At 35.0% G+C, this 27,021-nt stretch overlaps 1 protein-coding gene across 2 annotated transcripts in view; it reads left to right on the top strand.

The window, feature by feature from the left end:
* LOC141460486 (proton-coupled amino acid transporter-like protein pathetic) overlaps nucleotides 1-27,021 on the top strand; it is a 72,171-nt gene that overhangs the window by 35,794 nt on the left and 9,356 nt on the right. Inside the window, exons 1-8 of one of the 2 annotated variants that reach the window (XM_074140516.1) lie at nucleotides 3,697-4,038; nucleotides 21,516-21,599; nucleotides 21,744-21,860; nucleotides 22,813-22,963; nucleotides 24,372-24,493; nucleotides 24,578-24,662; nucleotides 24,758-25,033; nucleotides 25,758-25,933. In XM_074140516.1, coding sequence (XP_073996617.1) covers nucleotides 3,962-4,038; nucleotides 21,516-21,599; nucleotides 21,744-21,860; nucleotides 22,813-22,963; nucleotides 24,372-24,493; nucleotides 24,578-24,662; nucleotides 24,758-25,033; nucleotides 25,758-25,933 — 1,088 coding nt within the window. In that variant the 5' untranslated portion in view covers nucleotides 3,697-3,961. Of the gene's footprint in view, nucleotides 1-3,696; nucleotides 4,039-21,515; nucleotides 21,600-21,743; nucleotides 21,861-22,812; nucleotides 22,964-24,371; nucleotides 24,494-24,577; nucleotides 24,663-24,757; nucleotides 25,034-25,757; nucleotides 25,934-27,021 lie in introns of those variants that run through there. The other variant, XM_074140517.1, reaches the window with a different exon arrangement.

Here is a 27,021-nt window from a genome sequence, read left to right as displayed (position 1 = left end):
GGGCTTGGAACCAGACGCTTGCGCCCGTAGTTCAGTACTTCGCTATTTTATCAATAGCAGCGTGACTGATCTCGCACGCCCGATGGACCTACTACTTACCATCTACTGATTTGACCCGTTGCCTCAGGGGTCAGGTATACAGTATCCTACGTATACAGTCCCTATCATAACCGGGACAAATCCAAAGCGTAAGCAGGGGGTTTAAGTCCGCGGGCCTTCATAACCGGGACAGATTCGAGGCGTAAGCAGGGGGGGGGCTTAAAGTCCGCAAATCCCAAGGTGCGTTGTCATTTCAGGAAGTACTTAAGAGAAGCTGGATCATCCGTAAACATGATGGCGCCCGCAGATGCTGTGTGATGATTAAAAGGCGAAAACTTCAATTCATCTTCTGACTGCGATCCCTGGTAATACAGGTACTGTTTAGGTGACACCACGGCTTAATTCAGCGTCTTACCAATTACCAGGAACAGAATATTCACTCCTCAGATATCTTGGTCTGGAGAGAGACCCTCTTCAGTCCTGGAGCAGGGTGGATGAAAAGACTCTGTAGGCCAATGTGACCTGACGTGTGGCTGTCCTCCTTCAGTAGAGTCACAACACGAAAGTAACATTTAAAAAAAACAAGACTTCTTCACACAATTTATCAACATCAACAAGCAGGATGGAAGGGATTAGCTATGCGGTTAGCGTATTGGATTCCCACGCGGAGGTTCAAATCCAGCAGCTGACCCTTAGATTTTCTCTTCCTAGGAGCTTCTTAAAGCTCACAGGTCCGGTGATAGACAGTGTTGTCTGTAACGAGAGAACACTGTCCGGAGGCCGGCAGTGCACTAGAAAAAGCTCCGGGCGCCAATAACCTTAGATGTTGACGCGCCTTAAATCATTTAAAAAAAAAAAAAAAAAAATCAACAAGCAGGTTGACAACAAGGGGACAACAACTCTGCATATCGACCTTCCTTGGTTTTCGATTGTTTATTGATCGGTACAAAAAAAACAAAAAACTCTCCTTTTCAGGCGCGAAAAAGTCACGTGATCATTGATAACATAAGAACGTCAATCATTTTTAAGATTTTATTTTGTTTCCTGTTTCCCCCCCATATTACGTAATCATTTTCCACTTTTCTCTTACTTTACTAAAAAAAGAAGGTACTATAATCGTGCAGATTTTCAATTTTCAGTTTTTCCGACGGAAATTGGCTCCGGAGTTTTAAAAAAAAGTGGCTTTTCTATAAATTAACCTCAATGTGTGTGTATGACCGGAACTAAACAGAAAAATAAATCAAGTTCAGAGCTCAAAGCGCCATCAGAGAACGCTACAATATGATTTTGGTCGAAATCATTCAATCCGGTAGTGTCGATCGATTTTAATGAATCGATTTACCCAGTTTCCTATTTTACAAAAATTTTCCAGGGAAATTCGATTAAGAAAACACTTTGGTGGGTGGGTGAGACGAATGGTCAGACTTGCAGAATAATTATCAGAAAAAAAAGAAGTTTCTTGACAATACAAAAATTGAAATCATAATTATTTACAAGTCATTTCAGATAATTTAACAAGTCGATACTTATAAATTCTAATCCATTACTTCGAACTGTTCTTTTTTTTTAGTAAAAATTTTTTTTGTAGTCATTATTAAACGTCTTGTAATTATTTATCCACAAATCAAGTGATAATTTACGTAGCCAAAATTCAGAGAAAATTTATAAAAAGGTTATTAAGAAGAACTGTAATTATTTTATTCGTCTGCAGAAAATACCATCCTCTTTGTCACACTCTTGGCCTTCCCAAAAAACAACAGCAACTCCCTAGACGAAATATCAGATCTGGATATGAGGCATTAGAAGCCAACGGTTCTGACAAATCGGACAGTAACCTTAAGAAAAAGAAAAAACAGCTGATGGGTCTCTTATGTCGGACATTTCTTTGGTAAAAATTAAATACCAAAAATTTGTCACGATCTCAATATTACTTCCGGATAAGAGAAAGAAAGTTCAAAAATTTCTGCACGAAATTAATCACATTCCAAAGAATCCACACTATTTCTTTGGAAAAGCAATATTCAATTTACCAAAATGCCAAATTATTGGTGTAAATACTATAATTACAGTATATTTCGCGTGTTTAAACAAAGAAATTAACAGTAAAAAAGAAGAAAACTTCCAAAATTGGATAGAAATACACCGTTAAAATCACATGTCGTAAATATTACGTATTTAGAGGGAACAAAAATTAAATTTTACATTAATTGCATGTAATTAAAAGTTTGCTAAAAAATAATTAAGTCTATGGCAAATTTTTTTTTGAAAAGATGGAGAAATCTTTAATTAGCAGTCTGTGGTGAAACTTTTTATAGAGGTATAGTTTAGCTGAGTGGTTAGCGAATGCTGGATTGTAACGTGGTGGTCATGGGTTCGAATCTAGCTGCTGGCTCTATAGATTTTTTCTCTTCCTAGGAGCTTTTTTACAGCTCACTGTTCAATTATTTCTCTTTCTTTAAGGGATATATTTCATAAAACCACAGAGCACCGATTAAAATACGAGGTGTGGCTGTTAAATAACGAGACTATTGCTGTAAAATATTTTATTTTAAATTTATACATATTTAGTTATTATCACCTTCAATATACACCCCTCCCCTATCCCTACCACGCTCCATGCGAATTTACTCATTGTTCGAAACAGTGCTGGAAGTCTTTTCCTGTCTGAGCTCCTGCATGACGCATGCCGCTTTTTCTTTCACAGCTTCACAGCGGACTGAAATCGAGTTCCTTTTAATGCAGATTTGACTTTAGGAGACTGATAAAAGTCACATGGGGCCAGGTCAGGCGAATAAGGCGGTTGGCCTAGAACTAGGGATGTTTGTACTTGGCTAGAAACGTCGTCTTGACAGACAATGCAGTGTGAGCTTGCGCGTTGTCTTGATGGAGAACCCATGACTTGTTCTTCTACAAATCGGGTCGTTTTTTCTCCATACTCTTTCACGGAGTTGAGCAAGCACCTCACTGGTAGTAATGTTGATTAATTATAATGGTATATTTTCATCGGTTTTTGGACGTGGAAGGGCCGACACGGGCGGTCATCATCTCCAACGTCTTCTCGGCCAACTTGGAAACGCTTGAACCAATCAAAAACTTGAGCACGTGAAAAAACATTCATCGCCATAAACTTCTTTTAATAAAAGATCAAGTTTCAGTAGCGATTTTATCTCAAGTTTTGATGTGGAACTTCACCGACAATTCGTTGCTCTACTACAATGTGTAGTATCATGTTTTCGGCAAAACGAAACTAACACCAACTTACACAAACACGTCAGGTTCCGGTCAGACACAGATTTCTCTACAAACACGTGAGGCGGCGCTGCAATCGAAAGAGACAGCTGTTAGGGCGTTAGGATTTGGCGCATGCATAGTTCTAAATGTAGCAGCATCAGTCTCGTTATTTAATAGCCACACCTCGAATTTTTTTTCTGATTCAGAAGGCGTCAAAAAATATATAGTTCCGGTAAACTATAAATTGAGCACAATTACAAGATTTTTTCCTGACCTAATGAGAGAGAATCAGTTAATAATTATTCAAAATACTAAATAATTAACGAAAAATGTAGGCAACCTAAGAGAGTACAAACAAATTATCCTAATTTACCCCTCACCCCCCCCCCCATCCACCGACACTCCCAGACTTTTCAAATCCCAGCAATAAACGTAATCCAATGACGTAATCCAACACCAGCAGACACCAGCGCACTCATGTAGCGGAAATTGTATAAAAGGTGGGTCGTCAAACTGGCAGTAATCATTGCGATTAGCGCCACACGCTGGTGGCCATATAATTCATTAACAATTAATTAAGTTCTTAATTACAGCATATATATATATATATGTGTGAAAAAGTTCTGTTACTTAGTTTGTTTTTTTTAGTTAGTTAGTTTTTTTTTTAATAATAATTTAAAGAAAAATCACTATGGGAAAACTTAAACCAACTTTAAACAAATTTACTGGATTGTTTCGTAGTCAAAATCAGCAACTTGAATTTCAAAAGTAAGCTTAAATTATTATTTTTTAATTAATGTCCGTCCATGTGTCAGTTATTATTGAATTAAATTTTCTCTGAAAATATACGGGAAAAGTGTTTTTCTTTGTAATGGAAACATAACGTGTTTGTATTTGGAATGGCTCAAAAAAAGGAAAAGTTACAAAGGGGGGCCCCTAAGGTTATTTTTTACCGGAAATGCACGTTTTGAGTCTAAAAAAATGCGTTCTGTGATTACGTCACATAACACACACTTTATTATCATTTCCGGTAGTTCTATATAAGGGTTGAGATCGTCAAAAAAAAACTACTCGAAAAAGGGAAACGTTGAAAAAAACCCAATTTTTTGGTCCTATTTTTCTATAAAAGATAAAATGCCCAAGTTTTCTGTATAACATAGGGCAGAGGGGTCGCCAAACCTTTTTTTTTGATCATGGACCCCCCCTATATAAGTTTTCGAAATCTCCATCGACCCCCCCCCCATAAAAGTAATTTTCAGTTAATTAAAAATAAAACTATCTATTAGGTTGGCTGTGTTTTGTACGTTTATTATTAAAGTAATTTTACATTGCGTAACCAATAGTTTTATGAAAAATATCTTGAATGTTGAAATTTAAATACCTTAATATTTATTAAATAATAAGTAAAGTAACTACAGTATTGCTTCTTAATTAATGTGATGGGTGTGCAATGGTGTTTCTTTGCAAGGTTCCGCTATATTGGGTTCGAAATTGTTTTTCCTTCGAACCCCCTGGCTCAGATCGACCCCCCCCCCCATACTTTTGTAAAAATAGACCCCTGGCCCCCTACATGTACAGGGTGTTCATTTTAAGACGGCTCAAATGCATTTCATGCTTAAACGGTTATTCTGAGCAAAAAAATGGTAAAGGAAAAATTAGTTGCCCGTCACCTACTAGTTTCAGAATATGTGACTTGATATTTTAGATTCCTGCCCGCATACGTGGCTGACGCGCGACCAAAAGTGAGGGTCCGCAGTTGACCCCCATTTTCATATACACAGTTTTAAAGAGTATACAAAAGTTATGAAAGGAACCGGAAACCTCAATTCGATATCTTCAAAATTAAAGGTGCTAGGCTAAACTTTTTCGTCAATTTATCAAAATAATGCACTTTACTCAACTTGTGAAGCATGTACGGTGCCTCCTCTGGCTTGCAAGCTAGGTTAGCCAGGAGGTAATCAACTGCTTTCTGTATTTCAGGAAGCACCTTTGAAGGAACAGTATTTTTATACTCTTTAAAACTGTGTATATGAAAATGGGGGGTCAACTGCGAACTTTCATTTTTGGTCGCGCGTCTGCCGCGTATGCGGGCAGGAATCTAAAATATCAAGTCACCTATTCTGAAACTAGAGGTGACAGGCAACAAATTTTTCCTCTACTATTTTTCGCTCAGATCAACCGTTTTAAGCATGAAATGCATTTGAGCCGTCTTAAAATGAACACCCTGTATATAGGCCACTTTGGCGACGACCACTGCGTATAGGGCATAATCCTCGTTTAAACAGCCAAGATTATTTTGAACAACATCACTGACCAAATTTGTTTTTCTAGATATAATCTATTTTATGTTTGAAAGCTTTTTTTTGCTCAATTAGGGTTTCCGGGGAGCGTCGACGTCATCTATTTAAAATGTATTTTTAAATTATTTAAGGCGCCGTGAACATCTGAGGTCATTGGCGCCTGGAACTTCTTTTCCAGTGCACTGGCTGGCCTCCGGACAGGGTTCTCTTTTTTGCCATTTTAAGTAAACTACTCTTCTCTTACATAAAATTACAGTAAACTATATTTTTTAGATCAAATTCTAAATTTTAAGAAATATAAAATTACAGTAAACTATATTTTTTAGATCAAATTCTAAATTTTAAGAAATATAAAATTACAGTAAACTATATTTTTTTAGATCAAATTCTAAATTTTAAGAAATATAAAATTACAGTAAACTATATTTTTTTAGATCAAATTCTAAATTTTAAGAAATATAAAATTACAGTAAACTATATTTTTTTAGATCAAATTCTAAATTTTAAGAAAACTGAATTATGAAATTTGATTTTTTTTTTATTCTCCATCACTCTCTTTGAGCGATATTCTCAATCCAGCTGAGAGAGAAATGGCTTCTAGAATAGTTTGTGACCAGCTTTGCTGTGTAATTGTTCAATTTCAGTACTACACGTATTACGTACAGTTCAGTCGCATACCTGTAACACCTGTATAGGCTATATAACCTTGAAATTATTAGTAAAAGAATGTAGTGTGAGTTTGGTTTCAAATTTGATAGTTTTTTTGTGTGGGGGGGCGGATCAGTATCGATTGTGTATCGATTTAATTGTTGGAAATATTGATGATGAATGGAGTAGAACATTAGATAATCATTTTTTTCTTGGAAGGGGGGGACTGAAAACAAAAAAAAAAGACAATCAAAAAGAATTCCAAAAAATTATGACAAACAATTCAATGTTAGATAATAAATATTTAAGTTATTTTTTACGTTTTTAATTTTTCAAGTGCACTTTAATGGACTAATAATCGAAAAATAAGAAAAAAGTAACAAAAAGAACAAAAAATTTAATAATAAAAATGTTTTTTTGCCAAAAAAAGCAAAACACAAAAGCATTATCCTTTCTCTGACCTGACTCTATTCAGGCTTGTCTATTGTATTCAATTCAACAATTCGAAAAATGTTTTTACCCGCAAGCACTTTAGATAACAATAAACACTTCAACAATTCATGTTAACAATTCTAAAATATTGACATAAGAAGATTAAGATTAAAAAACACTTTTTTGTGTGTGTTTTTATCAATAATTACATAAGCACAATAGCTTCCTAAATGTTTCTCCTATTTTTCATACACCTGTTTTACGTAATTACTTTATCTAGGTGTGTGTGTGTGAACACAAATACGTCATTCATTTTCGTAAAATTATTGTTATTCCAATTTTTTTGTAGTACTTATATCTATTTACTGTTCATTATTTTTGGTGACTAATTCGGAGTTTCAATAGGATGGAAAAATAATTGCCATTTCAGTCATCGATATATTTTTAATTAAGCCGGTGCTCTTTCGACCCTAGGGACTAGGTCAATCTTCCAGGGCTGTGGAACATATTTACAGTGTGGTTTTTTTTTTTTTTTTTTTGTCGTGAATACGTCTTTAAATTTGAATCATATGGTGGCAATCCAAAAAAACTAACGATAACAAAATCGGGGTATACAATTTGGCATTATAGTTTCTAATCTATCGTCTACATCCAAAGGGCTTCTCAAGAACAATCAAATGGTAAAAGTCGCAAAGCCGGTGGAGTCGCCATATATCGCAACATCAATAGCTTCCACTGATTGTAGTAGAGTTAACATTGACATTTCGGAAATTTATTTGGAAATGAAAAACGCAAAAGCTGCTAATGTCTGTCTAGTAAACGAAAAAGGCCAATGGCATCTTCAAATTCGTACTCGGGTGTGTGTATATCCATCCGGGCACAGCGTTAGCAGAAATTAAACTCTTTATGTTAGGATCGTTGTTAAAATATTCCAAAATCATCTCTAAAATTATACCCGATTACGAGCCTGATCTTACTATACCAATTATGATAGTTGGAGACTTTAATGTTGATGTCTCACAAAAACGCTCATTGCCCGACTTCATGCTCAGCGAGTTCAATTTGTCTAATATTGAAACTTCTCCAACAACGTTAGGTAATACCTGTATTGATTTAACGTTTACCAGAAATCTCGATGTGTCTTGTATGCCATTTGTGTGGTACTTTTCGTATCACAGACCTATAATTAATAAAGTTATATTGTAACACAGTAATTATTTGTTTCCTTGATTTCATCCTAAATACATGAATAAAAATATTTTATACAATACAATATATTTATTGCTTATAAAGGTTACAAGACCCTTTAGCAAGGAGTTTGCGTTCGACATTTTTTTTTTTTTTTTTTTTTTTAACAGAAAAATTTGTAAATTAAATAACACTTTACTATACAAGAAGAAAAAAAAACAGAAATAAGTACCTGTAACATTTAAAATTATAAAAAACAAAAATAAAAAGCCAAGCTACTGAGATACAAAATCTAAAATAAAACAAAGTAAACATGAATACAACTACAATATAACTATAAATATAACTGAAATGAAGACTTTAACAGATATTAAACAACCAAATAAATATTACTGGCCAAGCAAACCATGAGATACATATTATTATTCCAATTGAAATTCAACAAATTTATTCATTCTGTTCATTAACTAATAATATTAGCTATTCATTAATAATAAAAGAGCGCAACTTAAAAGCTCCGATAGTGTAGTAATATAAATCATTAATTTTCATCAAATTATCTATGGTAAGAAGTTCGGACAGTCCACAATTGGTACCCTCTATGTATTTATCTATGTAATGTTTTCTGAGCGAGCTGTAAATAGGACAATGCAAGTAGAAGTGATTCAAATCCTCTTCTTTCTTCATATTGCAGATTGTACATAAATTTAGATAATCCAGGTGGTATTTATTTCCTTTATGTAGAATATATAAATTACTATTGCCGGCTAATCTGATCTGTGCTATTATTCTAGTTTTATGGATTGAGTTTCTACAAGTTATGTAATTTTCACCTAAACCTAAAGTGCTAATTTTTCTGAAAACGGAACTAAAAGAAGAATTAATACACCTATCGATACTCAAACTGAGACAATGATTTTTTAGTGTTTCTAAAATAATATGCTTATTCTTAATCAGATCTGAATCACGTTCAATCTGAGTACTAACATCGATGCCAATAAGAGAAAACTGATTTGAGATTTGAGAGTACCAATTGTATTCCTCCGAACCACTTTCATGCATCTGTTTCAGTCGCATAAGACAAATTTTTGGGTATCTAGAATCAGGCATTTTAAGGATAATAGACAAATAGTTAATAATTCTTGAAAATATGTTAACAATTAATGGTACACTTCCAGTTTCTATCATTACGAGGTAATTAGGAGTATTGTACGGTAGTAGGAGAAGTCGTTTTAAGTACATGGTCAATACTTTCTCAACTTGTGGAAGGTACCTAAGTGACCAGATTTCTGAACCATACAATGCAGTTGCACCTACTATAGAATTAAATAATTTTAATTTTGAATCCCAGCTATTTGATTTACCTGATATTAGTATTTTATTGATAACAGAAGTTGCACTGAGACCTCTGTTTGTTAACTGCTTAGCAGCTATTGCGAATTTTCCGGTCGAACTGAATGGAATACCCAGGTATGTGAACTGGTTTACATACTCAATTACGCTTCCTTCATAATAGACGGGCAAGATTCTTTTCATTTTAGGAGAGCGTCGAAATACTATTATTTTTGTTTTATCAGCGTTCAACTCTAACGAATTACTTCTGCAATATTCTGAAACACAGTTCAATTTCTGATTTGCGTCACTTCGCGAATCTGCAAATAAAACTATATCGTCCGCGAAAGAGAGGCTGAGAATATCGATATTTTCTTCTATTTTTATTCCTATTAGATTACGTGACCTTATAAAATTTTCAAAATCCGATATGAAAAGACAAAATAATAGTGGCGACAGAGATTCGCCCTGAAGCACGCCTTGGGTGACCTGTACTTTCCAGTCAGATATTTGGTTGTTTAATATTAGTTTTAAGTTTGCATGTTCGTAGAGATTACTCAACAGTCTAATTATTTTGGCGCTAATACCTAGTGAATATAATTTCTGCCATAGATAGTCATGTTTAATTGAGTCAAATGCTTTACGGAAGTCTATGAATATGGCATATAAGTAATTATGTTTTAGATGTGAATGAATGCTTACAGTAGTGTTTAACACAAATAAGTTATCAATACAAGAGCGTCCCCGCCTGAAACCCGATTGCCCTTCTGGAAGTAGATTATTAGATTCCACCCAGTTCATTAGTCTTGTAGCAATTAAAGAAGTGAATAACTTAGTCACCGTATTTATTAAGGAAATTCCCCTGTAATTTTCTGGGACATTTTTACAACCTTTTTTAAATAACAACAACATCAACGTGTCTGACCATTCCTTCGGAACAATTTCAGTGCTGTATATTACATTGAACATGTTTAACAAATAATGTTCCCATTCCGGTGGTAGATTTTTATAAATTTCATAAGGGATGCCATCAGGGCCAGGGGTTTTGTTAATTTTACATTTATTTAAAACATATTGAAATTCTTCTGATGAAAAATCACCATCTAAATATGGATCAGTGACACTATAGAAATTGTTTTTTATAGGAATATTTGCCATATAAAAGGAAGATAGAACATTATACCATGTGTCTACGCTAATTTCATTTGTTTGGCACTTAGTTGGCCTTAATTTTCTTACTGTAAACCAAAATTGCTGAGAATTTTTAACATTTGCCAGATCATTAGTAATTTCGTTTTCAAATGATTTTTTCGCTTTGGTAATTTGAGCTCTGTACTTATTTCTAATTGTAATATATTCAAGCAAGGCTTCAGAGGAGTAATTTAATTTTCTACATTTCTTTAAAGATATACGGGTTTCATACTTTAGTTTTTTGCAATCTTGATCAAACCATTTAGCGTTATAATTTACTCTAGACCGAGGCACAAAGTTTCTGGTTTGCCTCATATTGCAAGCATCTACAGAACTATAAATGGTACTTACAATGTTATTATAGAGAAGTTCACTATTGTCACTATTATAATATATATTACGGTTTTCACTCATATATTTTTGGAACTCTTGCAACTGATACTGATTCCATTTAATTGATTTAATAATGATACTTTTATTCGCACAATACTCATCACTATTATCATTTCTATTTCTTTTACTACCACTATAATTGGCTATATTATTGTACAGAATCATATGTAATTGGCAAGGTTTGTGGTCGTGTAAATTATAATTATCTAACAAATTCATATCATATATGTAAGACAAAGATTCTATATTAATCCAAATTAGATCAACCGTACTTTTCCCGCCCGATGAAGAAATAAAGGAATAATTACCCGGTCTATCCGATCCAGTTCGACCGTTACAAACTGTCATTCCTAGAGAATTCATAGTATCCATTAATATTTTACCTTTATTATTTATAATACTATCAAGTGATTGTCTTGGCCAGGCCAGCATACTACCCAAAAATATCTCCTCCTCCAAATTATCCAAATCCCCAATTCTTGAATTAAAATCCCCGCCTATTACATATACCGCATTCTTATCAGTAGTTTCGGACAGTGTACATACATATTCATATAACAATTGAGCACAGTATTCTATCTCAATGGAAGGTTTCCAATAATTTACCCCAATCACTATTCTCTCATTACTGAATGAAACTAACACAAATAACCAGATATTTGATTTATCTAATAATTCCAACTTACAAGTTAAAGTTTTTTTATAAAATATTGCAATTCCCCCACTGGCTCTTCCTACTGATTTTTCCTTAATTGCGCTACTATATTCATAATTATACCTATCTTTTAAAAAGTTTGGCAATTTCAAAATATCACCTACAACCCATGTTTCAGTAAAGCATAATATATCATTTTTAACAAGTTCAATAATCTGATCGGATTGCAAGTTAAACAAAGTGTTAAGGCCTGAAATGTTCCAATATAAAATAGAAAGCTTATTACCTTCAAATTTTGTAGAACTATTATTTAGATAGCTTACATTATATGTGCTAGTGATCGTCTCTGGGCGAGGAGATTTGTTGACTTTCTTGGTATTTAATGATGAATAGAGTCCACTGGTTCCAGGTGTACTCAACAGTTCCAAATTTTCTTTCCCTTGTAATATAGCATTCTCCGTTACCTTTCCACTGTGCTCCCTTCTCGTTTTTGGGGTAATATCAAACACAGGAAGTCTCTGGAGCCTTGGCTGTGCCCTTATTAAATTCTTCTTTCTTTTTTAGCAAATTATTCATACAAACTGACAAATCGAGCTGGAAAATCTCTTTCAACCTCAAAACGCCATCCTCTTTACTGTCATAAATCAAGCCTGCAGTCAAGTCCCACTGAAAGAAATGACCCTCAATCAACAAGCCATCAGTTCGCCACGCCGTCCTTAAGTTTGGATTTAACCGCTTAATTTCTTTTTTAATAACAGCTAAACACTTTCTTTTGATCCTAGTTCTGAAGGCCAGATCTCTATGTACCACAAATGGGGTCCCTTTCAGTTTATTTGTTTTTCTAAGAATACAGGTTGTTGAGTTGAAATTTGAAAAACTCGCCAAGATCGGTTGAACGCCGCTATCTGGGCGGCCCATGGGATACGCATCATTTATAAATAAATCTTCTTTAGCAATATTTAATTGATCAGTACAAAAAGTTTCGATTTTAAGTTTATAGTCATCCCCAGTTTTATGTTCCACACCTCTAAAAATTAAATTTTTACTTTTCGCTTTATTCTCTATGTTATCCAATTGGGCCTCTTGTAATTTATCACGCATTTTCAAATTCTCAATTTCCTTTTTCAGCACTTTATTTTCATCTTGCAACTCATTTATTTTTGCTTCCATCCCGTAAAAATCTTCTCTCGTAACGTAGTTCTTTGAATCCAATAATGCGCTGAAAGTAGCCATCAACTTTTCCATAGAGACATTCACAATTTCTGACTTAGTAGGTGTTGCCATTTCCAAATCGGACTCTGACTTTAAAAGTTTTCTACTAACTTCACCAATATTTTCTGGGGAGCTTCGAGACCTTTTTAATTTCTTTCCACTTGATTGTGTGTTTTCCTTTGGACTGAAATAATTTTTTAAACTATTAGGCATGAATAAGTTGTAGATTTCAATGTCACCGACGATCAATTGTATAAATTTAAAATCAGTCTCCAATAATAAATATTCTACCCAATGTTTGTAGGTCAGAACATACACTATTGTGAAGTTTTGTAGTTTATATAATATATTTAAACAAATAAATAAACAAACCAACAGTTCAGCCGCTATAACTCTTAGATTATATCCCCACCACTCCACTATATTCTAACTCACTTCAAAATCTTAATAAAATATGCAATTTTCTTTCATTAATTACGCATTAACGGTAAGTACAATCGACTCCAAATTTTCACATAGCGTTTATTAATGCTTAATCTAACACTTTGCACAATTTCAATGAAAAAGAACACTTATAACCCTCAAAATCCAACACAATTTAAGAGAGCGATGTGACCCCTGTCAATACAAACAGCAAACTCAAAATATTTTATATAAAAAATACAACACACGGCCGGGTCCATGACACAGCCTTTTTTTACTAATGATAACAAAATCGGGGGATACAGTTTGGCATTATAGTTTCTAATCTATCGTCTACATCCAAAGAGCTTTTTTTTCTGGCATTGGCTTTTCACCATACAGCCAACTTCAAAGCTTATTCCTTCCTAGGATATTTGATCTTAACTATGTAACTTCCTATCCACAAGTATATTTGTTAATCAAATCTTCAACAGGTTTCAGGGCATAGACATTATTAGAAAAGATGATGTCCTCGTATCTAAATGGCGCACTCAAATTATTGTACAGCGAGATGAACAGCTCATCTCTTTTTTTCTTATAGAGTGGACATTCCATGACATGTTTACAAATCTTCTTCCTCCTCCTTACACTTTTCGCACAACGGAGTAGCTCGTAGGTACCGACCCGCAGACTGCATGGTTCGCTCTCAAACTGCTTAATTGTAGTAAACAATCTTTTGTTCATGCCAAGACCTTTAAACCTTTAAGGTCTTTTCAGGCAGTTGGTTCACCATACGCTTGTAAAATTGACCCTTCTTACTATTACTGTAGCCTGTTTGCCACAATTGTAATGCGGTGATGGTGATTCTTCGTCTTAAATCCGACATTGGAACTTTGTACTCTTCAAATCCTCCATTTTCAGTGGCATCTTTAGCGAGTTTATCCACCTACGTCATTCCCTTTAACACAGCTATGTCCTCTTACCCAAAGAAAGTGGACGTAAACGTTCTCCTCTTTATGAAGAAGTGCTATACGCTCTACTATTTCCGCAATAATATGATTCATCTTACAAAGTCAGACAAGTTTTTCTTACCTCTGTAAAGTTTTCTCTATCGAATTTTCTCGCCGGATGTACAAGTTATATTCAACTCCATTTCCCTGAAAGAACTTCCTGTGGTGCTTTCGAGGCTTTACAATGTTGTGCTACCAGGTAATCAACTTGGAAGCACAATTGGATTCTCTGATAAAAAGAAAAAAGAGAAATCACTGAATCCAATTTAGGAACAGGAACTTCCGAAAATGACCCAATATTTCGGATCAAAAAGTTCAAAGTAGCGATTCCATTAACATCCAAGACTTTTGTTGATATTGAAGTCAAACATCATCATCACATCTTTTGGGAAACATCTCGACAGTCTTCAAAGAAGAATCATACCTCATCTGATCTCTCTAAATCTCTGGGCGAGTACAGTCATCCCTCGCTACTAAAGCGGTTCATTTATCGCGGCCTCCAGTACATCGCGGATTGTTCCAAAATTTCAAAATTGAGGAATTATGGCGCGAAAGTTGCCCCCCCCGCACACCAGCAGAAGGCAGGGGGGAGTGCCCACACAATTCAAAATCTAAATAAAAGAGTTCTAAAAACATATTCACAGTATGTTCACTTCAGTTATGTTATACACACACTTAGTATCATATTAATACCATTTATACATTATTTTATGTACTCATATGTATGTTATTTATACTATTAATGTTTTATTTACACGTTTGAAACTATTCTTTAATGTTCTAATGATAACATATGCACTTATATGGTTTCATATACACATTGGTATTATACATACACTAAAAATGTGAGGGTGACTTCTACTTCGCGGTTTTTCACTTATCGCGGCCGGCTTTTCTGGTCCCTATTAACCGCGATAACTGAGGGATCACTGTACTGTGCCAGACTCAAAGGAATTGACGTCTTTGAAAGAAAACGAAATAGCCGACAACTAATACCACACAGTGAAAGACATAGATGATAACAAGATGGCCGACAGACAAAGGAAGAAGCGGTTTTGCCGAGACTATCTGGCCTAGAACCTTTTTTTTTTTTTTTTGCAATTCATCTTATTAAAACTATCTCTGATGATGGATGTAAATATAAAATCGATAAGAATGAAAAAGGCGGCTGAAATCATTCATAAATTCTTCTTCAGCATAAAACTGATTGGCTATTAACTTTTTATTAGCACATAATCAGTTTTTTTTAATGCATACTCCGGACAGACAAACTTGAACTGACATACGTCAACTTCCGGTCAAATGTAGCTCGTTTGCGATTTTTTTTTAATAATGGTAAAATATTGGCAAATATACGTCTTTCTCACTAAACTGATTTGCTGATTTTTCTAGAATATTAATTATATTTAGAATTTAGTAAAACTACTGTCCATTTTATTGATCTAGGATCAGCACTTTTCTTGGTTGAGTCTAACCTAAAACCTAATCATAATTTTACTAATTTTTTTAGTAAAAAAAAATTTTTTCAGTCCCATTAGCAGCCTTGAGTTGCTTTCAAATATTTTTTTTTTAGGCCCTTTAAGTTTAATTGCCACTTCCTGCCTAAAAAAAAAATATCTTAAAGAACACTTCTGTAAGGGATAATTGGGTAGGCTTGTCTTTGAAGTGCCTCTACAATCGCGGCCCTTTTACTCGTCCACTGCGGTGTTACTAAACTTCCGTTTGAAGGGAAATCTTCTACCGGTTGTACCACTTAACTGAACTTATTTTTTCAAATTTGGAGATTTGTTTTCCGTAAAATAGTATTTGTCTAAACATTTTCCCATAGAAAGGAGTTCAGCATATTCGCGGGCATCCCAGGCCTAACATCACAAACATCGACATAACTAACGTTCACACAATAATCGTTGGGCTCTCGCAGCTGTTAGATGCCCAATATTAGGATTTAGCGAACATCAAAAGCAACCATTAGCTAAGCCGGTATCCAAGGCGTCTTAAAAAAAACCTTTTAACGAAGGGTAGAACCCCCCAGAGATTCGACTAGGTTGAAAACAGAGCCGCCATAGTACCACTGAATAAGTAGCCTTCTCTGACTAATGGACAATAAGACTTCTTCAAGAAAGCCTACGTAATTACTGGACAAGGACAAGGATAAAAAAAAACCTCTAGGGAATGTCGGAAGAGCCTTGCATCAGGGAGTATTTAGGCCCTGACTATGAGTTTCTCACTTATCTTCCTAGAACGTCCCCCTAAACAAGAACATGCAGGTTCTTGATCGATTTTGAATGAAAACACGAAGCGACGTCAAACAGATAAATCAGATTTGGACTTTCTGCATTTTTCGTTTTTTTAAAGATATTTTTTCGAACTCATAGGACCTAGTCGTGATCCCTTATTATTATTTATTATTATTATTGTTGTTCATTCTTTACACAGCACAGAAAATAATCACACTTTCGATTTCCCCAAACACAAAGATACTTAAATCAGAAACCAACACACCAAAAAAAGGGAAGTGCTAGAAATGATATACATATCTAAGACAGAAAACAGTTTAAATTTCAAAACTGACACGAACAATTTGAACAACATATACGCAAACTTAACTACAAAATACTTGACAATTGGCAACACTGACTTTCCACACAACCTAACACATATCACACACAGACCGATCACACTCAGTCTCCATGAACAGACAAGACAGAAGACACTCCAACCCTGTAATGTATAATATAACTTTCTAAACTAGGTAAATAATTTTTGTAAATTTCATTTAAATTATACACATTCATTTTTAATAGAATCATTGTTAACAATCTGTAAATATGTTCCACAGCCCTGAAGATGTGACCTAGTCCCTAGGTCGAAAGCTCGGCCAGAATAAATGTATCGCGACACTGAAATGGCAATTATTTTTTTCATCCTATTATTATTATTTTATTTATTTATTTATTTTTAATTAAGGCGCGTCAACATCTAAGTTTATTGGCGCCCGGAGCTTTTTTCAGTGCACTGCCGGCCTCCGGACAGTGTTCTCTCGTTACAGGCGACACTGTCCCATCACCGGACAGTTAATAAGGGTTATATTATTATATTATATAATTATATTAATAAGGGTCATTCATTAATATTATTTATTATTATTACTATTTCATTTCTGACTCCTTATTAGGGAAATCACTCAGGGGGGGTGGACTTTGCCACAACCCCTTATCACTCGGAGTTAAATACTAGATCCAGAGAATAACGGGCTGTACGCGGCGATTGGCTGTATTGATCTGCTTAATGGGCAGCGCTCAGGAACTTTCGGACTAGGAGGACTGCCTTCTGCGCCTCTACAACCAGATCAGTGGATAGGCCCAACTCATTGTCAGCAGTCACCGTTGTTCAGGGCACGAGGCCACTCGTGGAAAGTGTTATAGGCGCAATCGTCATTTTGTCCAGGTTGTACAATTCTCTTAGTTGGAAACTAAGGTCCTGGTACTTCCGGATCTTTTCGCCCCTGCTTTTCTGCATGTTATCATCATTGGGTATGGCAATATCGACGATATGTGCCACTCTACCCTTCCTATCCATAACTAGTATGTCCGGCTTGTTGTTAGCAACACTCCTATCCGTTACTAATCTGAGTGTCCCAATATACTTTTGTGTGCGCATTCTGCAGCAGCGTCGGCGGGTTATATTTATAATATGGCACTTCTGTCTTCAGCAGCCCAAACTTTGAGCAAAGTGCTTTATGGATAACTAGCTGTACCCGTTCACACGTTGCTGTGTTTGAACAAAAAGGCAGTTTTGATACCTCAAACATAATTTATTAATGACCAAATGTATACAATACATCGAAATGAAAATTAACAATAAAATTATCCCTACCTCAGAGTACAGTAGTGTCCTTGCAAAGGTATCATTTCTACATAATGTGAAAAATTCAGTTAATGTTGTTGGCGGTGGTGACATTGCTCTTGCACGTACATTTTCTGATGTAAAATACACACGCTGTCCATTTTCAAGATGTACAGCTAAATGAACAACCGTTGAATATCGTTCATGAATGGAAAATGATATTCAGGTAATACGCCATACAGCCTCATTGCTACTTATGAAGCGTCCCAGTTGATATTGGGTGACTTCATCGTTAGATGCAGTTGTATTTTCCACTCCAAACACTCCTATATCGCTTCCTTTGTTCACATATTTGCAAATATATTTTTTAGCTTTCACTGAATTGCAGTACCCCCACATTTATGCGTGCGTTATGCGTTTTTAGTAGTAATGGAGAATATGGTACTACCCAACGATTATCAACGTCAATGGTATTGTTGAGTACTTTTAGTTTAATGGATCCTCGGTATAATTTATTCTCGTATTAATAATTGCAAAAAACTGTTTTTCATGGTTTTCATGGTTACTCTTTTAACAAATATTACTAATTAAATGTTATTTTGATATTTCTGGGATATTTATTCGAGTGCACCTAGAACCCCAACTCTGATTTTAAAAAAAACTTTGCAAAAACCTTCCCGGGGATATACCTAATAATTTCCCAAATTTTCACGGCGATTGGATGTATGGTTTTTGAATCTATCGAGTACAAACAAACAAACAGACATTCATTTTTATATATATAGATTTTAGCCACATTATTGTGCCTGAAAAGGTACTCCTTCGGCGCAAGTACTGAACATCCTGAAACTATGTGCTGTATGCTTTTCGAAGTGGAGTTGCACATTCTGCATTTATCGTGCACTAGACTTTCCCCTAGAACCCATCTTCGGTACGCCTTCGTAGCTATCACCTGGTCCTGCATCGCCATTACGAACCCTTCCGTCTCAGGGAATAGATGGCCTTTTGTGAGCCATTGGCACGAGGCTAAGCTATCAGTTCCTTCTGCATTATTATTATTTTAATTTTTTTTTTTTTTTTTTTGGCGCATCAACAGCTGAGGTCATTAGCGCCCGGAGCTTTTTCCAGTGCACTGCCGGCCTCCGGACAGTGTTCTCTCGTTACAGACAACACTGTCCATCACCGGACAGTGAGCTGTAAGAAGCTCCTAGGAAGAGAAAATCTAAGGGTCAGCTGCTGGATTCGAACCCGGGACCTCCGCGTGGGAGTCCAGTATGCTAACCTCATAGCTAATCCCTTCCCTAAATTATTATTTAAAAAAGAAATGTGTGGAAAAATTTAGACTCAATTAACATTTTTAGTCAAATTAAACAGTCATCTTTTCTAAAAAACATTTTTTTGACGTAAACATAAAAAATGAAAAAACATTGGACATAAATCAAACTAAAAAATTTAAAATTAGAATATGGAATAACTAATTAGCATTTTTATAAGCCTTAGAGAGTTGTTCTCCATTTTAAACAGAATATAAAAACTAAAAAATTATTTTAAAGGTGATTTTAAAAAGAGAAAAACAGTTGCAAGAATTTTGCCACAATAATAGTGTTAATTAGTTTCACTAGTTGGAGCTGCAATTAAAATAAGTGCATTTTTTAAAAAAATTTATTATTATTTTTTTGTTTTGAAAGAGTTTTTAACATTTATTACAATTTTATTACCTCACTAATTGGTAATAAATGTGTTTTTTATTATCTTCTCTGCAATTCAAAGTATTCTGTAAAATTTGTCTTTAAATAATTTTTTTTAACATTTTAAAATATACAATCGTCTTATTTTATAAAACAAAATAAAAATGGTGTGCATTCTCACACGATATCCTTGTTACTGCAATGTACGTCATTAAATTAACTTCACCTAACTATAACTTCAAATTGAAACACTTTGGCGTATACCTGGAAAATTAATGGAAAAGCCATTCTTGGAGCAAATATTTGGAGCAATTCGTCATAATTTTGGGAAATATTTTGCTCATAAATATAGTTTAAACCGTAGAATTGATTGCGTGGGTCCTTTAGAGCAGCTTAACTTCATAGCTCGCTTAAGTTTTCCCTGGAAAAGTGTTACAAATAAAAGTAAGCATAGCTCTAAGAAAAACCGGCAGCAAAAAAAAAAAAAATTGAAAAATCCTCTCAGAAAAGTGATGCTTTGATATTTAGAATTTTTTTTTTTTCTTAAATACTTAAATATTTCCATTTCTATTATACAGTTAGGCGTCACGATAGCCGAGTGGTTAAGCGGCTAGACCCGCAATGCTAAGATGTATTGCGGTACTAGTCTAGGCCTTGGATTTTATTGAATGGTTAATATGAGAAATTTACAGTAAAGTATGTTAGGCGGTTAGAGGCTAGACCCGCAAAGCTAAGATGTATTGCGGTACTAGTCTAAGCCTTGGATTTTATTTAATGGTTAATATGAGAAATTTACAGTAAAATATGTTAGGCGGTTAGAGGCTAGACCCGCAAAGCTAAGATGTATTGCGGTACTAGTCTAAGCCTTGGATTTTATTGAATGGTTAATATGAGAAATTTACAGTAAAATATGTTAGGCGGTTAGAGGCTAGACCCGCAAAGCTAAGATGTATTGCGGTACTAGTCTAAGCCTTGGATTTTATTGAATGGTTAATATGAGAAATTTACAGTAAAGTATGTTAGGCGGTTAGAGGCTAGACCCGCAAAGCTAAGATGTATTGCGGTACTAGTCTAAGCCTTGGATTTTATTTAATGGTTAATATGAGAAATTTATAGTAAAGTATGTTAGGCGGTTAGAGGCTAGACCCGCAAAGCTAAGATGTATTGCGGTACTAGTCTAGGCCTTGGATTTTATTTAATGGTTAATATGAGAAATTTATAGTAAAGTATGTTAGGCGGTTAGAGGCTAGACCCGCAAAGCTAAGATGTATTGCGGTACTAGTCTAGGCCTTGGATTTTATTTAATGGTTAATATGAGAAATTTATAGTAAAGAATGTTTGCTAATCGCCTCCGTCCACAACACCTTATTGGTTGTTGGACTTAAAGCCCGCCTGAAAAAATAGGCATTTCTTTACTTTACTATTGTACAGTGATGAGATCGTGCATTATTCTAAACTGTGGTACTTTTGTACAAGAATTCTGTCCTTTTCCTTTTTCCAAAAAGTGCCTTTACATGAATTTTTCTCGGAATGTCTCTATTAAAAAAAAATTAAAGAATTTTAAGTAATTACCATGTAAAGCAATTTGCTGAACTATCATTCAGCTACCTTGGAGACAGCCTTCGAGAATGATCCGAAATAGACGTCTACATCGTTCTCTCTCTTTCTCTCTCTCTGAAGAGAAGCCACTGATTAGAAACTTAAACATCTGCGATAGATACTGGGAAGGCCATTTTGTTTCCATTGTCTGAAATAATCTATTTGTCTCATCTTATTAAGATGTTTGTTTTAAGGATACCGTACCCAGTGAAAAGCCATAATAAACTAAAGGTTTAGAGATAGTATTAGTAACAGAATAATGTATTCAAGTGACTTCATGGAGCTTAAATTTATGATCAGAGCTTCAAATTGTTTATAAATTAAATAAAAATAATAATTCTTGTTGCAGGCCAATGGACAACAAAGGGATGACCATGGAGAAGATGCCATCTGTCATTAGTATCAACTCGGCAGACGTTAATATGTCGTCAACGTAAGTGAATTGAATTTAGAAATTATAGAAAGTAAATGGAGTTGTATTGCCAAAAATACAGTATTACATATCAAGTAGGCTGTGAGCAGGGAAACAGTATTATATTCTATTTCGTCTAATTTTCTTCTCTTTTTTTATTTTCAGATTAAAATTAGCTGAAAATGACGTCATGCAGAAAAATGCGAAAAATTTAGAAATGGGAAAATCTGATCGAGAATTTTACAATCCATTTGATTATCGAGATAAAACTAACGCTACTCCGTAAGTTTTTTCATTGGTTTTAATTTTCTCTTTTTCTCTTAGGGATATTCTGCCACTAAACAGTTCTTCAGTGTGAGGTTTAGACAGCTCATCCTACAGCACCCACAGGTGAATTGTAATGAGCCAGGTTCTCCAGCATAGTTTTATAAAGAAACGGAAGCTGGTATTATGGCAGAATTATCCCATAGTTTTTGATGTACCCCTTTCTGCAACGTCCTTATCAAATATTCCAAAAATGGCGCCTGCTAATTATGAAGCTGGGAAATCTAGGGTGAGTGTACAACCTTTCAAATCTGGAAGCACCTAGGGAAGCATGGAACAGATCTAGCAAAAATGGGAAACACCAGTTGGTTATAACAACTCCCCTGGGCTACAACTCCCCGATACTTCTAAGCGACAGTTTGCCCTGCACTAACCCCTAATAACTACTCAGGCTTTCTTTCTTAAAGAGCTTCTCACATCTAGAAGATGCGTGGCGCCTTGAAGGCCCCTCACGCCTGTACCATCCATCTTTTTGCAATGGTCTTATTGATTCCTTGAAACTACTACTTGGTATCACCATTCTTATAGGCTACATAACAACTTAAGAGTTCTAAACCCATTAGACATCGTCAATACTTTCTTCACCAAAGAAAGAAATAACCAGATAACAAAGACTCCTGTGGGTTTGTAAAAATGTTAAAGTATAATCTGTACAATTTGAGGATAAGAAGAAACAAATTAGAGTTTGCCCATGGGTTCGCTAGACCCACATAACTGTTTATTACAATGCAAACAAGTTTTTTTTTCTTAGACTACCTCCGACTGGGTCGTCAAATCTGTAAAGAAATTGCCCGGCCCATTTCTGCCCTGGGTACACTGAGTTTCGAACCTCCATACTCTTATCCTTCTTATTGTACTACTATTTCTAAATAATTAAGCACCTAATAATACTTTTGTTTAATTTTTACAGGGACACCGGTGCTTTACTACATCTGCTAAAAAGCAGCCTTGGCACGGGTATACTAGCAATGCCGAGTGCTTTTAAAAATGGTGGCCTTATTTTTGGCATCTTTGGCACAATCATTGTGGGATATATTTGTACACATTGTGTTCATATGTTGGTAAGTGTGATTCATTATTCATTTATTTACAGTGTAAAAAAAAGTGAACCAACGAATTGGAACTTTAAACGTGGTGATATTTTAGAGAAAAAGGGTTTCCAACGCAACAGATGGGTATTGTTTCGAGCCGGTGATCGCTTATATGTCCTAGATATGCTCAGTATATAGGCAAGAATCTCGCAAGAATTGCAAAAATCGTGTTTCACAATAAATTTTTTTCGCACGCACAATAATTTCAAAACGGGCGTTTCCGAGAAAAATTCAAAGACAGAAATTCCTTTCTTTAAGGAGCTAAGAGAAAATTTAAAAAAAAAAAACCATGAACGGAATATTCCATAAGTCTTGAAGATAAAAACCTTATTACTTGTAATAATTATTAAATTTGCAAACAATTAAGATAAACTTAATTATCGTATAAGGAAATACCATTCAAGGGAAAAGTGATTTTGCAAATAATAATAAGTTGCAAATTATTGTTATGTTCCCAATTAGCCCATTGTTAATTACTCCTTTTTTTTCTAGGTTGATACACATTTATTGTGAATTTTTTGAACACTTGAACTTTTAAAGTGTAATGTTCAAAAAACAAAAAAGTAAAACCAAAACATGTGCTCGAAATTCTAATTTCAAGGATTGCAATGATACTTCATTACAATAAAATAATTTTGATGTAATTTAATTACAAATTACATCATTTATTCAATTGACGAGCAGATTAAGGAAACCCCCAGCGTATTTTATTGAACTACTAAATAATTACAAATAGAGTTTTCGTTTGAGACACGATTAAATCATCTTCATGACTTGCATTGTACGCTAAAAAAGAAAAAAAATAATCAATTACGGGTCGATGATGAGAAATAAAATAAGATTTTGAACCCACATACGACTATCTCTTTCTATTATACCTGACTCTTGAGTGAAGAGTGTTGGTGTTAAGAAGTTATTATTATTATAAGTGGGAAATCCCTAGTTCGAATCCCCCCCACAGTGACCTTACAAATAGGTCATTTTCAGACCTTTACGCTTGTCGACAATTATTATATTTGGTAATTATAAATTATTGCAGTCAGAACAATTAGGAAAGGTATTAGATTCCAAAGTAGACATTACTTTTACTTTGCTCAAGTTTCTACCATTTTGTTGTTGTTACACTGTTGGTAGAACCATAACCAAAAATGTAACCTACCCTAACATCGTCCCCAGGCCCTAGCCTAAAATGAAATTCTCTTTGTTAAACTTTCAAGTTTTTTCTTTTTAATCAATGTTCCTTTTTTCCGTATCTTCTCTAACCATTCACAGAAACCTGAAAATTCTTTTTATTGATCATTTTTTAGGAATTTCCTTTATCTATTTTCCCTTTTTTTTCCTAACCTAAATACTTAACATTTTTTTGGTTTTGCTCCAGGTACGATGTTCCCAGCTTTTATCAAGCAGAGTAAAACAACCATCGCTTGGTTTTCCAGAAACTGCGGAAGTTGCTTTTAAAACTGGACCGGAAAAATATAGGAAATGGGCTAAATTTTCTTGGTACGTATTATCTCATTAGCATAATCATAAATTTGTTAACAATTTGGCGATGAAGTTTATTGTTTTTTGTTTTTTTTTTGCTAGGATTTTTGTAAAAATATCTCTTTTTGCCACGTACTATTTCGGGAACACTGTCTACGTAGTCTTTATTGCGAAATCTTTTGAACAGGTGAGACTATTTGACTATTGTTATTTTGTAACCAATAAAGTGAGTTCCTATCTCTTGAGTATTTAAAAGTAATATTTATTTTTTGTCGCCCCCAGGTAATCGAACACCACACTGGATTCGAGATGAACATTAGGATATACATCCTGCTATTGACAATTCCGCTGATACCGTTGGGCATAATACGAACACTGAAATATCTAGTACCATTCTCGGCGATGGCAACAGCGTTCATCATGTTCGGCTTGGCGATTACCCTATACTATACTTTTGTTGATTTGCCAGACATGGAAACTAGACATTATATAACGCATGTCCAGCATTGGCCGATATTCTTTTCAACAGTGCTGTTCGCCATGGAAGGCATTGGAACTGTAAGTGTTTGGTTTGTTTATTGGTTAGTTATTAGTTGGCAATCCTGCTATCAGTAAGTCCTTGTGGCTAAAACATCCATGTCCACAATCTAGTGCAAGCCCTTACCTTAAGGGTGGCCGCTCTAAATTAAGGGAATCAAGCTCTCAATTCCACCAAAGATACACCAAAAGAGTCCCCACTCTTCTTGAACCTTAGAACATCCCGTGCTCTCCAGAGAAATCAGCAATCACTCCCTATATCCCCTTCGCTATTGCCCCAGACAGAACGTATCCTGCTTCAACACTGGCAACAGGTTTTCTAAGTAAGCTTTTTAACTAAAAGCTAGAGAAACCGGCAGTCTGGGATAATCCGCTCCTGATACAAATCGCCATTTCCTCCAGAGGAGCCATATCCTCCTGCTCCAATAACTTGGCAAGCTTTCCAAGGAATTTCACGCCTTCCCAGAAGCCTACGGTGATTAATGGAAAATTCTCCGAGGAATGCCCCTGAAAGGATATCATCCATCCTGAACACAAACACCCGGGCTGTGGGTTCACCAAACCCAAATAACTATATTTTCTATCTCTGCATATTCTATGTACATTACGATAGATAGCGTCAATATTGAGTGTTTCAGTTAGGGCACCTGAAGGAATGCCAAAACCCTAAAAAAGGGACTAATCTGTTTCTCCTCCTATTGTTTAAATTTAAATTTTTTTAAATAATTTTTGTTCTCATCAACAGGTCCTACCAATAGAGAACTCAATGAAGACTCCAGAACATTTCCTTGGCTGTCCAGGAGTATTGAACATCGCCATGTCTGTGGTAGTCGTACTCTATGGTTGTGTAGGATTTTTAGGCTATGTGAAGTTTGGCGAAGAAACAGAAGGAAGCATAACGCTGAATCTACCACAAACTGTGTAAGTACCATTATGTACTGTATGTTGTTGCTTCTATTCAGTACTAACATGCAGTTCCAGTTCCTACTTCTTTCTGGATTGGTAGCTATCCGCTTTACAATCAACGTAACAATGGTGCAGCTACTTCCTGGCTTCACATCCACCCATCGGGCAGCATCCTTCTAAATTGTTATCGGTTCTCCTCTCTCTCTCTCTCTCTCTCTCTCTCTGTTCACATCGTGTCCGTAATAAATTTAATTTTTCTTATAGTTATTTTCTATTTTTTGACTTTTTTTTGTGATAGTTATTTACATTTAAATATTGTCTATAATTTGTGCAGTTTGTTTTGAGTTGAACTAGCGTCAGTTTGCTGTGTTTATTAAAATTAATTAAGTTAATTTTATAAAGTGTTTAGTGTAACTGTAGGTGAGTCTAGCTTGTTTGAATTCTTTTTGAACTTTGGTCACTTGTGTTTGCCGTAAGTAGAGACTTATTACTTGTGCCTTTACTATTAACTTAATAGTAAATTAATAGTAATATAAATTATTCTTTTTAAATAAAATTATAATGGCCAAGTGTAGTAAATGTAATATTGCAGTTACGCGTGCTGCAAATGTTTCACACGCACAGTGTGCCAAATGCAAATTAATATTTCATTTGGAGTGTGTTGGCCTTACGTCTGAAGACTGGATCATGTTAAAAGACTTAAATAAGACATGGCTATGTGCTGTCTGCAGTAAAGATATGCGAGCTGCTCGCACTGATTCTACGCCGGCATCTCCAGTTCCCTCTACAGTACCTTCTACTAGTGACGTTCATACGTTGAAAGAATTATTAAAAGCAGTTCAAAGTAATACCTCAGCTCTTAATAACTTTATAGAGAGTCAGAAGGTACAAAACGCTGATATTCTGAAGTCGCTGGATACGTGTCATTGTTCTATAAAAGAGAATACTGACACAACAAATGCTCTCCAGATGAAGGTAGATTCTCTTATTGCTAGAGTAGAAGAGCTCAGTTCTGAAAAGAGATTGCTTGAAAGTAGGGTATCACAATTACAGATGACGGTGGAAGTATTGAAACAGGCCTCACGAGATAAAACTGTGGAAAT

This window comes from Rhodnius prolixus, unplaced genomic scaffold, assembly GCF_049639745.1.
Source record: "Rhodnius prolixus isolate KJV_2025 unplaced genomic scaffold, Rpr scaffold_6, whole genome shotgun sequence".
NCBI classification, from domain to species: Eukaryota; Metazoa; Arthropoda; class Insecta; order Hemiptera; family Reduviidae; genus Rhodnius; species Rhodnius prolixus.
Note: the sequence above shows the minus strand (reverse complement) of the source record. Positions and strands in the feature narration are given on the sequence as shown.